General features: G+C 46.4%; 1 protein-coding gene across 1 annotated transcript; it reads left to right on the top strand.

The window, feature by feature from the left end:
• Positions 1-455: 455 nt before the first annotated feature.
• Positions 456-1,370, top strand: LOC134434148 (olfactory receptor 14I1-like; the record flags this gene model as incomplete). Its single annotated transcript, XM_063182836.1, has 1 exon — positions 456-1,370. A coding segment is annotated over exon 1 (915 nt), but the record flags the coding sequence as incomplete, so codon positions are not given.
• Positions 1,371-16,356: the final 14,986 nt, after the last annotated feature.

The raw sequence follows: 16,356 nt of genomic DNA, 5'->3' as shown, positions 1-16,356 counted from the left end.
TCTGAGTGCAGCAGGAAGGCTGGGGATTTCTGACCTCAGAGAGTCAGAAATGATGTGTGGGTAGGAAAAAATTCCTTAAACCAGCTCCTGCCATCTATTTCCTAAAAAACTAGGAGTGCAGATGCTACCAAGCCTGTCTTCATTCTGAGTGATTCCCCTGCCAAATCCTGAATATCCAGCATTGTCCCTCTGCCACATGGCCACAAACCTAGGGCAGTAGGGCAGGGATGGCTCCTTGAGGGCCCCCATGCACAGACATGGCTGCTCCTGGAACACTCAGCCAGCACAACTGGAGCTCAGGAAGGGACCTGGGTGAAGGTTTTCACAAACAAGGGTGGGTGAGTCCCAGTGGGACATGCTACAGGGAATGGCCCAGGTTTGGCTCCAAGCAGCCTCTTCTGACTTGTCAATGTCCATTCTATCCATGAACAGGTGCCCAAGTCCAGCCCCAGCAAATGTCCAACAGCAGCTCCGTCAGGCACTTCCTCCTGCTGGCATTGGCAGACACGCGGCAGCTGCAGCTCCTGCACTTCTGCCTCTTGCTGGGCATCTCCCTGGCTGCCCTCCTGGGCAACGGCCTCATCATCAGCGCTGTAGCCTGCAGCCACCACCTGCACACGCCCATGTTCTTCTTCCTGCTCAACCTGGCCCTCAGCGACCTGGGCTCCATCTGCACCACTGTCCCCAAAGCCATGCATAATTCCCTCTGGGACACCAGCACCATCTCCTACAAAGGATGTGCTGCTCAGCTCTTTTTCTTTCTGTTCTTCATGGGAGCAGAGTATTCCCTCCTGACCATCATGTGCTACGACCGCTATGTGTCCATCTGCAAACCCCTGCACTACGGGACCCTCCTGGGCAGCAGAGCTTGTGCCCACATGGCAGCAGCTGCCTGGGCCAGTGGCTTTCTCTATTCACTGCTGCACACAGCAAATACATTTTCCCTGTGCCATGGCAATGCCTTTGGCCAGTTCTTCTGTGAAATCCCACAGATCCTCAAGCTCTCCTGCTCACTCTCCAATTTCAGGGAACTTGAGCTTATCGCTATTAGTGCCTGTTTAGCATTAGGCTGTTTTGTGTTCATTGTTTTCTCCTATGTGCAGATCTTCAGGGCCGTGCTGAGGATCCCCTCTGAGCAGGGACGGCACAAAGCCTTTTCCACCTGCCTCCCTCACCTGGCTGTGGTCTCCTTGTTTTTCAGCACTATTATGTTTGCTCACCTGAAGCCCCCCTCCATGTCCTCCCCATCCCTGGATCTGGCCCTGTCAGTTCTGTACTCGGTGGTGCCTCCAGCCCTGAACCCCCTCATCTACAGCCTGAGTAACCAGGAGCTCAAAGCTGCAGTGTGGAAACTGATGACTGGATGGTTTCAAGAACATTAAACTGCTGGCCAATTTCTGCTAATCACTTGTAATAAAAGTAATCTTTGATACTTCTTGTTAGTTTGATTGTGGGGCTTTTTTTCCTTGAATTAGTTTTTTCATGTTGACCACAAAACATGTCAGTGTTTGTGCCATTTCTCATTTTGTGTCTGCATCAATGAGAAGCTGCACTCATGATGGCTTTAAACAAACTAAAGGTTGTCCCAGCAAAGTTTTCTGCAGAGATGCCCTTTTGTTGCCTTCTCTGGAGCTGCAGCTGCAATGTCTGTGTGCAGAGCTGGGGACAGCTCAGTGCTAGCAAAGCATCTCGGGTCCTGCTGGCCACACTATTCCTGATCCAGACCAGGAGCCATTGGCCTTCTTGGCCACCTGAGCACTCTGCTGGCTCATGTCCAGCCTGCTGTCCCTCTGTCCCTGTAGGTTCCTTTCTGCCTGGCTGCTGTCCAGCCACTCTTTCCCCAGCCTGTCGAGCTGCAGGTGTTGTTGTGGCCAAAGTGCAGGACCCGGCACTTGGACTTGCTAAACCTCACCTTGTTGGATTTGGGCCCTGGATCCAGCCTGTCCAGGGCCCTCTGCAGAGCCCTCCTATGCTTCCACTGATCAGCACTCACACCCAGCTTGGTGTCATCTGCAAACATGTCCTTGGTTCCATGGGGCCCCTCAGTGCCACAATGGCCTCTTGGTTACACCAGGTTCTTCCCTGTCACTCTGGTCTTCTTAGTTCCATGTGGCCCCAAAATTTGACAATTGTCTCCTTAATTTCATGGGGCTTCAAAGTGTCACAATGGTCCCATGTGTTCTCATTGGTGCTGCAGTTTCACAGTGGCCCCTTGGTTCCATGGGGCCCCAGAGTGTCACAATGGTCCCATGGTGACATGAGGTCCCACACTGTCACAATCATATCTGTTGTTCACAACTCCCCTCAGCATCACAATGGACTCCTTGTTTCCACATGGTCACACAGTGTCACAACGTTCTTCCAGGTTCCTTCAGGCCCCATCGTGTCACAGGGTCCCTTGGTTACACAGGATCCTGCAGTGTCACAGTGTCCCCTTAGTTCCATGAGGCCCCGCAGTGTCACAATGGACCCTTGGTTCCACTGGGCCCTGGAGTCTGCCAATGGTCTCCTTGGTTTTGCAGTGCCAAAATGGTGAAATTCCTTGGTTACACAAGGCCCTGCAGTGTCAAAATGGCCTCTGTGGTTCCACAAGGACCCAGAGTGTCACAGTGCACTCTCTGGTTCCATTTGGCCCCAGAGCACAACAATGGACCCCTGGTTCTGTGGGGCTGCACAGTGTCACCATGGTCCTCTTAGTTCCACAAGGCCCTGCAGTGTCACAATGGCCCCAGAGTGTCCCAATTATCACAGAATGACAGAATCAAATAGACTGGAAAAGACCTTTGGGATCATCCAATCTAACCAATGCCCTAATACTGCCTTGACACACAGATCATGGCACTAAGTGCCACTGGAGACGGACAGTGACTCTGCCACCTCCCTCCTGGCAAGCCCATTCCAGTTCCCACTCACCCTTTCTGTGAAGAACTTCTTCCTATTGTCCAGTCTAAATGTCCTCTCGTGCAGCTTCAGGCTGTGTCTTCTTGTCCTGCCCTCCAGCAGATCCACACTCACACCTGGATTGGTGCCATCTGCAATTTGTGAATGGTCGATCCCCTCAGCCAGATAATCAGTGAAGATATTAAGCTGGCTGGAGGCTGGGCCCAACAGAGATCCCTGGGGGACACCACCAGTGCCTGGACACCAGCTGGGTGCAGAACCATCCCCACCACTCTCTGAGCCCAGCCTCCAGCCAGCTCTTAAATCTCCCAGCGAGGAGGGAACCTGCCCAAGCCATGGGCTGCAGCTTTTCCAGGGAATGCTGTCAGAGACACTGTCAAAGGCTTTGCTGAATTCCAGGCACACAACATCCACAGCCTTTCCTGCATCCACAGGTGGGTCACCTGGTCATAAAAGGAGATCAGATCACTCAGGCAGGACCTGCCACTCCTAAATCCACGCTGGCTGGCTCTGACCCCTCGGCCATCCTTTGGGTGCCCTGTGATGGCACTCAGGGTGATCTGTTCCATAACCTTGCCGGGCACCCATGTCAGGCTGACAGGCCTGGAGTTCCCCAGCTCCTCATTCCAGCCCTTCTTGGGGATGGGCTCACACTGGCACCTCCAGTCCTCTGGGCCCTCCCTGGTGAGCCAGCACTGATGGTAAATGATGGAGAGCAGCATCGGGAGCTCAATCCACCAGCTCCCTCAGCCCACTCAGAGGGATCCCATTTGAGCCATACACCTGTGAGTATCTGAGTGGCTCAGCAGGTCCCCAGCTGCTTCCTCCTGGATTCCAGGGGGGCTGTTCTGCTCCCTGTGCCCATCTACAAGCTCAGGAGAACACTTGTCCTGAGGAAAACTTGTTCTAATATTGAAAATTGAGACAAACAAGGTGTTTAGTAGCTCAGCCTTTTCCTTATCTTTAGTTACTATATTCTCCACTGCACCCAATAAAGAGTGGACGTTCTTCTTCTCCATTCTTTTGCTATAATTTTTTTAATAAAAACTCTTTTTTTTTTCCTTTACAGAAGCGACTAGATTAAGTTCTAATGGAGCTTTAACCTCTCTAATCTTCTTTCTGTACAACCTAACAACATCCTTAAACACTTCCGGAGCTGTGTTTTGCGGAGAAAAGAAGAAACCTCACAACTTTATAAAAGTTGTAAAGCTCGGTATGTTTTTATTACGGCGCGCGTCAGACGCATGCAGAGGAAAATTATCCTCAAAAGGCATGTGTACCCCTGAGGATTTCAGATTTCCTTTTATCCCCCTTCCAAATGCATATGCATACAGTTTCACAATGGGTTCATACATATTCATTCCACGTGACATTTATCACCAGTTCTTCTTTATCAAAGGAATTCCTAGGCTGGGGCAAATGGACTTTGTGGGTGTTTCTGGTTTTTTTTTCTGTCTCCTCACTGTCTCTGCCCTGCAGTTTTTCCTTCAGCTTTGGCCTCACAGACTTTCCACCTCTTCTAGACACTTCACCTAATTCAGAATGGATCTCTACTCTGTCTCATTCCCCCCTTTCCTAGGAAATAAGTAAATTCATTTACTTAATTCAAACCCTTACGACAATAAGTGTCTCTTAATGCTTCAACATGTACGTTTGACAAAGAGGTTAGTACAGCTATTCATTGTAGTATTCTCCAGTTCCAAATAAACAATATAATAGATAATCCTAAGCTTATCCCAACTAATATTAACAAAATTACAATGGGGTGGCACAACTTATTAAAGATTCCATTTGCAGTCGGTGGCCACCCAAAGATCACATCCCACAAGTGATGATCCATATTTTGTTTTATTCTTTGTAGAACTCTGGTTATTTCTTTTGTATCATGTTGGACAGTAATTATGGTTTTCTTTCCACTTTCTTGGATTTCCTTCAAGATTTCCAGTACTCTTGGTGCTTAAGTAATTGTTTTACTAATGTAAGGTTCATCCCAATAGGGGTAGGTGGTAGTCTGTGATACATCGTGTAATTAGCTTTAATCAGCTGGTGGGATATCACTGGGACCGAATACGAAAAATCACACCAGATAATCTTAACAAAATTACAAATACAGAAATTAGAATGATTCCTACTAGACAAAATAATATCATTGCTATCAATTTTTACAGCAACACAGGCAGTTCTCAGGCATACACACCCTTTTCCAGTATATACGAGCACAGTTTTCTGGTCAGTGACTGGACGAATTTCAAAGAGGCAAATACTCTGTTCAGTGTCTAGACACACATCTTGGGCATTGATAGTATTGCTTTCACAAATGAATCCCATTTGTTCTCTAGTAATGCAGGATTCCAAGTTTACTGTCTGCCACTTTTCATTCATCTTTCGTGCCCACACTCTATGTTCTGAAGGGTAGAGTACTGTTTTTTCATGGTTTAATCTTAGTGCAATGATGGGATGGATAACATAAACAGTGGCATTACGTATGGTAAGCACAAAGGCAGTGGCCACATTAGAAACAGGATCATAGGTGAAATTCACCATAGTCTGCCAGGATTGAAACTTCCTTTCAAAATCAATTGCATTATCCCAAACAATTCTCTGAATTTCAGCTGTTAAATTACCTTCACCCCTTTCCCGTATGATCAGAGCTGCTGTTGCTTGCATCTATAACTGTGCTTGTATACAAGTGAAAGCTAAAGACACATTATCTTGAACTATACTAAGTGCTACTACTATTAATTGTGGTCTTGGTCCCCGGCCTTTTCATACTTCTTTACTTTGGTAGAACTTTTGAAATCTGTCACTGGCTCGTTCCTAATGCCAATAGAGATGACTGTAAAGGCTGCTTCAATTTTGTTAGGCTACCTGCTGCAGTGGCCAGTTTATTCATCAGTATTTCTGAATCAATTCTATTTAAGACTCTAAATCCTGTCTCAAATATGCCAGTTAGATCTTTTCTTATTCTGCTCCTGAGATATGCCTGTCCTTGTAACCACATTGTCCAGCCCTCAAAGGATGTTTTTAGGAAGGAGGAGCAGGCTGGTTGGATTTTTGAGATGTTAATTTGCATCATCAACTCCACACATTTAAAAGACCATTCTGGATTGAATAATAGCTGTTGTTCACTCACATCCTTTACTATGTAGTGGCGTATTTCATACATTTTAGGTTCAAGTTTGGGTAGAGTCTGAACTAGTATGGGTTGTATAAGGCCCTGCTGTTATAAAAAGTGCAGTGTCTGCTTTGAATTTAAATGAAAGTCTGATAGCAAGTCGAGCTCAAAGGCAGGTCATTTCTGCAGGCTGTATCAAGGTGAAATTATATCAACAGTCTGATTCACTTAGGCTATCACAGACTTCCTGGTGTTCATATACACCAGGGGAGGTTCAGACACTAGTTACATCTGGTTTCTCATAAGCCATCCTATTGATGACCTGGCACTCTACTTTGATTTCTTCTCTTTGGATTCCTTGAAGTGTCCACAGTTCCCGTTCCTGCCATTCTTGCTCCTCACATACCTGATTCTTGTGGATTACTACAGTAGATACTTTTAAATATTTTATCTCAGAATGTTCTCCTATGGATCTAGTATACTGATTAAACGCCTGGGACCAAGGCCATTCAGCATTGCTTCGGATAGAGGTACTCTCTAGTTCTGAAACCTCAGTTACAATTACATACAAAACAATTCTGTAAATTAAGGTATGAACTACTCCCGACCGCAATGTACTCATTTTGCCCGAGTAAGTTTCAGTCTCAGTTCATTGTCTTCTGGTATCACTCTCCAAGGGACTTCTAGGGCTTTCTTCACTCCAGAGTGATGGATCCAGGCATTCTGCTCCTTGATTCTGATTGCAGTGAAGGTGGTGAGAAGTACTTGCAGTGGTCTCTCCCACTGTGGTTCCAAAGTCTTCTCTGTAAGAGACTTAACATATACATCATCCCCAGGCTATCTAACTCCCTGCTCTGAGTTCCAGCCACATGTTTCTCAATTTCTCTGAACTGTTTGCCTAAAGCCACCATGTAGGTGGACATTCTGGACATTCCCTTTGTATTCTATATGGTCTTCTATAAGGCATTCCAAAAGGACTCAGCATTCCTTTAGCTCAAGGTTTAGTTCAAATTTGCAATAGTGCTAGTGGAAGAGCTTGGGCTAGGGTAGATTAACTTCTTGCCCCGGTCTTACAATCTGCTGCTTGATCAAATTATTAATTTTCTCTGCCTGGGTACTTGATTGGGGCAGTATGAAGTGTGAAGTTCTTAATCTAAGGCCAGGTGGCTACTAATCTGTTGCACTGCTCTGGAAAAGAAATATGATTCTTTATCTGAGGATATTGTGGCTGGAACTCTTAAGTGTGGTATTATTTCTCGTAAAATTGCTCTGGTCACCTCTTGAGCTTTGACAGCTCAGGTGGGGAATGTTTCTGGCCACCCTGAAAATGTATCTATCAATACCAGTAAATACTGATACGCCCCTTTCCTTGGGAGTTCTGAAAAGTTAATTTGCCACTGCTGTACAGGCCCATGGCCTCTCTCCGTCTGACCAAGTTTTAGCCTGGGAGTATTTTTTTGGGGGTTAGTCTGGAGGCAAGGATCACATTTTCAGCTCATCTGAGTGACAGTGGCATATAAATTCCTGACAACGATACAACAATTGTTTCAATCAGATGTGTGTTCTAAAAAGCCTGTGGAAATTACTACTTCAAAGTCAACACTTCATTTCAAAGCACTTTCTATCACTGGCAGCCTTGGTCATTTTGGGTAAGGAGCCACACTCTATAAAAGGCTTTTACATACTTAGGCTCTAGTGTGTTTTCTAGTGCTCTTCCTTCACTAGTAACCATGAAAATGGGAAGGGATTACTAGCTCTCTTTAAATGGTAGCCCACCCCTTGTAGTTGTACGTCTCTTTTGATTAGTATTATTGTATTCTGGCTTACCTTTGAGGAAAATCTGTACCTCACCCTCTGCTGCTTTCTTTGCCTCTCCATCCGCCAGCTCATTTCTTTCCTCCAATTTTAAGCTCACTCTCTGGTGTGCCTTAATATGCTTTTTCAGGTAGCTGAACTGCTTCCAGCAGCTGGATTGTCTCTTCTTTCCCTGTGAGGTCAGCAGTCCCCTCTCCTTCCAGATGGCTCCATGTGCTTGCACGACTCTGAATGCCTTTTGATGTTTCTAAGGCATGGGTCAATGCATTTATCTCAGCCTTCTGTGCAGAGGTACCTGTTGGTAAGGGTCCAGACTCTATTACCTCTCTGCAGGTAGTCACTGTGTACTTTGCAATGTCGCTTTCCACTGGCTATGTAGCTGCTCCTGTCAGTGAACCAGGTCTCCGCATCATCTAAAGGAGTGTCCTTTAAGTTTGGGTGGCAGGAGTAGGTAGCTTCAATGGTTTCTAAGCAATCATGGTGCACTGCTTCTTCTTGATTTCTACTGAGAAAGAAGCTGGGTTGACAATATTAGTCACCACTATCTCTACATCATCTTGCTCTACCGTGATGGGTTGGCATTTCAGAAACTTCTGTGGTGAGAGCCAGTGGCCACCCTTTACTTCCAGTGCTGCGGACACTGTGTGGAACACTAGCACAGTCATTTTTGTCCTAGGGTAGACTTGGGCGCCTCTTGAATATTCAGCACGACTGCTGCTACAGCTCTGAGGCAACCTGGCCATCCTTTGGCTGTTGCATCTAGTTGCTTAGAGAAGTAAGCAACTGCCCTTCAGTAAGGGTCCAAGTCCTGAGGCAATATTCCCAGGGCAATTCCTTAAGTGGAAAAATAGAAAGAATTGTTTACTTACATCTGGAAGTTTCAAAGCTGGAGCTGACATGAGGGCACTCTCTCTAGCTGGCGAAAGGCCCATGTGGTGTCTTGTGTCCACTGGAGATCTCTGTTTCCATCGGCAATAAGAGCATAGAGGGGTCTGACAAGCAGTCCATAATTATAAACCCACAGCTGGTGCTACCCTGCCATGCCTAAGAGGATTTGGAGCTCCTTCATTGTCTGGGGTTTCGGGGTTTGGCATACGGCTTCCCTGCCCTAAAGTCTGCTGCTTAGCATTCACTTCTTACCCCGGGTAGATTACCTTCTGTTTCACTACCTGTGTCTTTTACTTTGAGACTCTGCGTCCTTGGAGTCCTAGGAAATTCAAAAGGCTTACCGTCCAGGCCTCTCTCGCTTCCCTCATCCGAGTGGCTACTAGAAGATCGTCCACGTACTGCAACAGCCTCCTTTACTCTTGTGGAGCTTCCCAGGACTCTGGGTTTTTGCAAGTTGTTCTCCAATTGGAGTGAGGTATTTTGAAGCCTTCAGGCACATGGACTATGTGAGCTTGTGTTTGAATGCAAAAATTTCCTGGCTGGCTTTGTGGATAGGGAGGCAAAAGAAGGCATCTCTTAGGCCTAAAACAGGGAACCAGGTTAGCTCAGGTGTTAAACAAGTCAGTAAGGCATATGGATTTGCTACCACAGGGTATAAATTCTGTGTTATCTTATTGACAGCCCTCAATCCAGTACTATCAATTATTGGACTGATTCTTTCTTTATCTTCCTTTTGAGGGTACTACTCAACTCTCACTGGTTGTGTTCTTTCCTTAAGCTTGATTACCATGGGGGGGCATCTTTAACTCTCCCTGGTACAGCAGAGGCCCATAACCTTGAAAACACTTATTTACTTATTCTAATATCTCCTTACAAATGTCTTTCTTAATTTCAGTGTCTGTTAATGTTAAGCCTAACATCTTTATATCATTTTCCTCCAGAGTAACCTTTCTCATTTGAGAATGTTTAGCGAATTGAGCAAATTGTACAAAGCTTCTAAGTACACATAGTAAGCATGTTACTTTAAAGGTTTGCACAAGGATGCCTTCTCAGACTGGCCAGTTGTTCAGTTGTTCCCCACACTACAACATAAACATTCTCCACAGGTACTAAAGCTTTAGTTAAAACTGATTATATGGCCCTTGTGTCGACTCAAATTCTTCCCTTTTGGGGAGGTCATCTTTATCCTTCCTCCATTACCTTGGGAGGAGCCTTTAACAAATCATACGTACTCATTTTGTGAACTGTAATCGCTTTGCATTTTGGCATGATAATCTTTGCTTGACTTCATATGTTGCTATCTTATGCTGCATGCTGAACAACACGTTTGATTTGCTTTCTCTTTGCCTTGTTTCACTTTTCAAGGGCCAAGACCAGAGGGCAGTCTGATCTCACAGTCTCTTAGCCATTCTGGGTGATTTCTTAAAACAAAAAGACATTTCAGCATACAAAAACCCCATCCCATTCATCTTCCTATTTTAAACAGTACTAACTGCAATGAACAATTATAAATCTTTTTATTTTCTGCTCTTACTGGCAGCCTTCGCCCAGTGAGCCCCTCCTAAAAGGGGCTAATTTGGGAACCACTTTGCTCTGGTCAGTTCTCATTATTTCTTTCTCCTTGCCCTATCTCGCTTCCACTCAAACCTCTTATCAAAGACCTTCACAGTAGTTTCTCAGTCTTCCTCCTACACACACACAGAGATCCAGGTGTCAGGTATCAGATGTGATTTCTAACACACAAGCCTTAAGATCTTAGGTTCTGAATCAGCTAATCAGAAACCTTTAGTTTATACTCGGGGCATGTGCCCTGACGCTTATTAGAACAGCAATACCAGCATTTCTCACAAACACCGCACTGCAATAATGCCTACACATCCAGCTTCTACCCACAGGTCAATCCCGTGTTCCCTGGGGAAACAGGGCAGCCAGAGCTGTCCCTGTGCTCAAGGGACAGCCACTGTCACCTCATGCAGCGTGCCAGCCTCTTGATGCACCAAAGGCTCCCCGAAATTGCCCGCAAATGCAGGTTATTCTGTTTCTTACAGAGAACTTTAAATCCCTACAGCAGGCTGTTCCCAGTCCAGACGCACTACAGTACTAGCTGAAGTCTCATAAATCTCATAAGTCTCATTCATCTCTTCTACCTAAACTCTGTTTTCCAAAATACCAGTCTTTTCTAGTTCTCTTCTTGCAAAATCTAATTAAGCACTGTGTCTACTTACACTTGTTTTACTGCCTTGCAAAAAGGCTGTGCTTGTCACAGCCGAATCTCTGATATGCCCACAGACACAGACACACAGACCCCCCTTTTATCTCAAATTCACTAGAGCCAAGGCTTGAATTGCTGTGAGGGGGAGAATTCTTGGAATTCCTTTAATTCCCTTTATCGTAGTTAAGCATAAATCACCATACCATAGTTCTTCTGTGTAAAATGCTGCTCTTGTTGCAAACAAAATCTTAAAATCTCCACAAACACCACTATACAATCTGAGAATCAAGTTACCACAATGCAGTGGAAGAAAACCACCACACAAAATCACTGGGAAAGGGCATATCTCTCAAAATGCTTGCTTTTCTCAACACAACACAGCATACCATAATTCAGCATGTACTCACATCAGTTTATCCTGGACACAATCAAAATAACAGCACACAGTCTAGAGATCAAGTACAAACATCCAAGGCAAAGGAACTCTCTGAGCTCATACTCACGGTTAAAATGTACCAAATCTACACAAATCACTACATTTAAACACAATAAATACCATCACTGACATTCCTCTAGTCGCTTCTCAGCGGGGCACTTCTCTCCCTGCCCCTGCTGCAGCTGGCACCTCAGGCCTCACTCGGCTGCTTCAAACACAGGTAGTACTCACCCCCCGCACTGTAGAGCACTGTAGATCTACTCTCTTTTATACACCATACACTTATACACTTGCACAATTAGAAACACAGTGCACTGACCACACAATGCATTAACCATACAGCGACACAGTGTCCAGACACCACACACACACACACACACACACACAAACAAAACACATGTGGGTTCAGCAGCTCTGCCTTATCAGGACAATGAACCTCCAATACACACATACACGGGTTTTCCTGACCCACCCCTAAGGTGGTTCTGCCCTATCAGAACGATGAGCCCTGTCTCTACTCCAGCTGCTTTATCAGCTGCACCCAGACGTCTCTGAGTGATTTACTCCCTACTGAGCGATTTACTCCCTAGCTCTCTTTCCTTCCCCCCCAGGGGCCCCTCATACCATATCTTCCTCTGCAGGCCAGCAGGTCGTTGTCTTTTCTCGCAGGAGGCAAGTCGAGATGAGTTGAGCCACACCAGAATAAAAAATACTAGGGTGCACCTTGGAGGTCCATCTATCACCCCTGCCCCTGTGGGGACAGAGAACTCCCTTCCTGGCTCGCTAGAATGTTTTGCAGAGAAAAGGAGAAACCTCACAACTTTATAAAAGTTTTAAAGCTCGGTATGTTTTTATTACGGCGCACGTCGGGCACATGCAGAGGAAAATTCTCCTCAAAAGGCATGCGTACCCCTGAGGATTTCAGATTTCCTTTTATCCCCCTTCCAAATGCATATACATATAGTTTCACAATGGGTTCATACATATTCATTCCGCGTGACATTTATCGCTAGTTCTTCTTTATCAAAGGAATTCCTAGGTCGGGGGCAAATTGACCTTGTGGTCATTTCTGGTTTTTTTTTCTCTGTCTCCTCACTGTCTCTGCCCTGCAATTTTTCCTTCAGCTTTGGCCTCATAGACTTTTCACCTCTTCTAGACACTTCACCTAATTCAGAATAGATCTCTACTCTCTCTCAGCTGCTGATCCTTTTGCTCCTTGATTTCCCACAAAGACTCCATGCCCTGCCAGGCAAGTCATTTTCCTCACCTGCTCATCTTTTGCCATACTGGGACAGGCTGCTCCTTCCCTCTTAAGATTACTTTCTTGAAATATGTTCATCCTTCCTGGACCTCTTTGTTTTTTAGGGCTGTTTCCCTTCAAAAAATCAGGACCTGATTTGGCGCTCCCTAAATCAGCATCCTTAATAAGCCAAAGTCTGCCTTTCCTAATTCCAGTGCAGAAGTTTTGTTGCTGCCCCTCCTTCTTTCACAGAACATTGAAAACTTGATTATTTCATGGTCACTGTGCCCCAGGCAGCCTCCAAGCCCCACATCTGCCACCAGCCCTTCTCTGTTTGTGAACAGCAGCAGACAGAGCTTTCCTTGGCAGTGGGAGTGTTACCAAAAATTCTGTAAACCAGAAAAGTCCTTAACACCAATGTAGCATTAGGAAGCAGCATTCTTTATTCAGCCAGATGCATGGGGGATAGCTTCTTCCAAAGCTGTGTGTACTGAGTACAGGAAAGTTTCTGTTTATATTTTGTATTTTGAACACACATCCATTTATTGTACTGGACTAAACACATATATGATGATCATTTCCCCAAAATCATTAACATATTTCCCTTCCCCTTTACCCAGGTGTTCTTCTGTCCTGGGGGTCTCTCTGGTGATCCCTGGTGGTCGTGGACCCCAATGTTCCCGTTGGCCTGGCTGAGCTGGCAGGACACTGAGGCTGGTGAACTTCCAGTTCCCCTTCTCCTACAATGGGCATTGTGTGGTTTCTACAGGCCTGGGGTTTTGGAGAACAAGCTGTAGGTGTCAGCTCACCTGGTGGAGACAATTTATCATCTGGTAATATGAGGTCACAGAGTGGGCTTTGACATCACAGAGTGCAGTATGTAAGGTTATTGAGCAGCTATGACATCATGGACATCATCACAGAGCAGACTGTGACACCACAGGGCAGAGATCTGACATCACAGAGCAGACTATGACATCCCAGAGGGGCTGTGTGACATCCCAGCAGGGCTGTGTCAGGTCACGGGGTTGGTCACTCCGTCCCAGCTCCCCCTCACAGTTTCTCCCAACAAGTCCAATGCTGTTCATGCCCAGCAGGGTCCCTGTCCCCCGGGATCCTCCCAGCCCACCTGGAGCCACAGCCTCCACCAAAGGATGTTCCACAGGATCCACCCCAGAGCCTGACGCGGGGACAAGGGGCCAGGGCTGTGTGACCAGGACATCAGGGACTGGGATTATCCAGGTCACTGTGGCCTGGGTTGGGTTCCCCAGGGCAGGAAAGATGTCTGGCAGCTGGAGCAGTGTCTGGGAAGGGCCTCCAAGGTGGGGCTGGAGCCCTTGGGCTGTGAGCAGAGGCTGAGGGAGCTGGACTGGTCCAGCCTGGAGCAGGGAAAGCTGAGGGGCTCCTCATCCCAGCCTGGCAGTGCCAGCGAGGAGGGGATGGCGAACACAGAGCCAGGCTCTTCACAGGGGGGCCTGGTGGGAGAGAAAAGCCAATGGGTGGAAGGGGAAAGAGGGGAGATCAGCCAGGACAGGAGAGGATAAAATGTCAGGTTGGTTTCAGCATTTCCTCAACACCAAGAGCAGCCTGATCTCCTGTCACCCTGGTTTTGTAACATTTTTCTAAGCCTTCTGATGTTGACATTCTTGTAGTGAACTTTATCACCCATTTTCTGTAAATAACTCATTGTTTTGCATTCCTTTATGGAGGAGGAGAAAGTTGATGGTCTGTTGGTTTTTTCTAGTGTCATTGGAGAGGTGGCACTGTCACCCTCTAATCCACTGTCGCTTTTGGAAAACTATAAATGTTGGAGTCAGAAAAAAACCTTCCCTTTTTCTTCACCTTGAGAAGAGCAGTGTGTGCTTCTGTTCTTTCCTGTTCTCTAGTGACATCTGGTGACTGCCGAAGTGTACTGCAGCCTGGGCTGAGACACAGAGTCCGGATTGCTGGTGAGGTTTTATTCTCCCACCCTCTTTGGTGCTTTGCCTGCTGTTCTGGTGCTGATGGCAACCTCTGCGAGTTTCGAGGAGGATTCCCTCATTTTGGACTTTTGGAGAGGGGTCCTGGAGTGGAAAAAGGTTTCTGTTTTCTGGGATAATTTTGAGAGATTTTTTCTGTGGGCCTGAGAGCGAGGGCTCTTTTCGGACCTTGCGAAGGCGTTCTCCTAGGAGGAGTGGTCTCTCGTGGGGGTACACCTCATGGAGGCCCACTTTGATGATTGCACCGTAGACGTGGGATCGCTGCTGGTGCAGTGGAAAAAGTGTGAGGATCTTTGGTGGGGGTCTGGTTCTTGTACCCCTTGGAGTTCCCAGAGAAGCCTGAGACTGAGTAAAAATCCATTTTGAATTAGGTGAAGTGTCTAGGAGAGGTGAAAAGTCTATAAGGCCAAAGCTGAAGGGAAAAACTGCAGGGCAGAGATAGTGAGGAGACAGAGAAAAAAAAAAAAAAAACAGAAACGACCACAAGGTCGATCTGCCCTGAACTATAAATTCTTTTGATAAAGAGGAACTGGTGATAAATGTCACGCGGAATGAATATATATGAACCTATTGTGAAACTGCATGCATATGTATTTGGAAGGGGAGATAAAAGGAGACCTGAAATCCTCAGAGGTATGCATGCCTTTTGAGGAGAGCAATCTCTGCATGCATCCAGCGCTGTAATAAACATACAAAGCTTTACAACTTTTACAAAGTTGTGAGGTTTCTTCTTTTCTCCACAAAACAGGTGACAGAGAGGCCGAGATCACAGAGTGGAAACTCAGCTCCAGAGAGCCAGTGCAGACTCTCCCTGCTGAATGCCTGCTGGGGCTGGCAAAGAAGGAAAATGTCCCAATAACAGCCTGGTGGCACTGTGTCTCAGGGACAGGTACAGGGAGGTGACAACAAACAGCAGCATGGCCCGGTCTCACAGCTCCTAGGAAGCAGTGACACAGGGGCCTCATGTGCCAGAGATTTCAGAAAGGCTGTCTTCTCAAATGGCCACTCTGAAACCCCTCTCTTTGCCTCTTGGATTTGTGAATGCTTTTGACACCCACAGCATCCTGGGGCAACGCGTTCCACGATTTCATTAAGCGCTCCTTGAAAAGCACCTTCCATTGTTCAACTGAGCTGCCAGCCTGGTCATTTCAGAGGGTGCTGCCTTGGTGAGAGAAAAATCAATCTTCTGCCTTTCAGGGAGCTGAAGGAGAAGGGACTCTTCACCATCAAACACCTGGCTGGGTCCCATTCAGAGGTCCTGCTTTGTGGACTTGGTGAGGTTTGCTTGGCAGTTACCAGCGAGGTGAGAACATTGTTCTGAATTGTCCCCCATACTTCATACACGGTGTGTAGAGTAGGTATGAGCTTGCTCATCTCCATGTGTGCTCAGGGTCTGCCTCAATTTCTGGTTTTAGACCTGAGATTTCTAATGTCTGTCAGCTGTCTGTAGGATCTGTGGGTGCATGCAGCTGTATTTACTGGCAGGTCGGGTATCTGACACTCATCTTTGAGTGTGGTGCCTTTATACTGCAATGTGCAAATGCAGAAACTGAGACGCTGATGATGTTATTTGCCAGAGTCCCAATCTCTGCCCAAGTTGTAATTCAACACTGCAAATTATTCTGTAGACCTGAGCCTGCGTTTTCTGTTTCCTGACTGAGTGCTTCAACTACTGGTGTTGCTTTTTTGAACAGGAGCACCTGACTCTTTTTTCTTTATCGCTTGTGCCTTTATGATTTGAAAGCAGTCCTTGCTTTAATTTTTTAGTAA

The sequence above is a fragment of the Melospiza melodia genome, unplaced genomic scaffold (genome assembly GCF_035770615.1).
Source record: "Melospiza melodia melodia isolate bMelMel2 unplaced genomic scaffold, bMelMel2.pri scaffold_32, whole genome shotgun sequence".
NCBI classification, from domain to species: domain Eukaryota; kingdom Metazoa; phylum Chordata; class Aves; order Passeriformes; family Passerellidae; genus Melospiza; species Melospiza melodia.
Note: the sequence above shows the minus strand (reverse complement) of the source record. Positions and strands in the feature narration are given on the sequence as shown.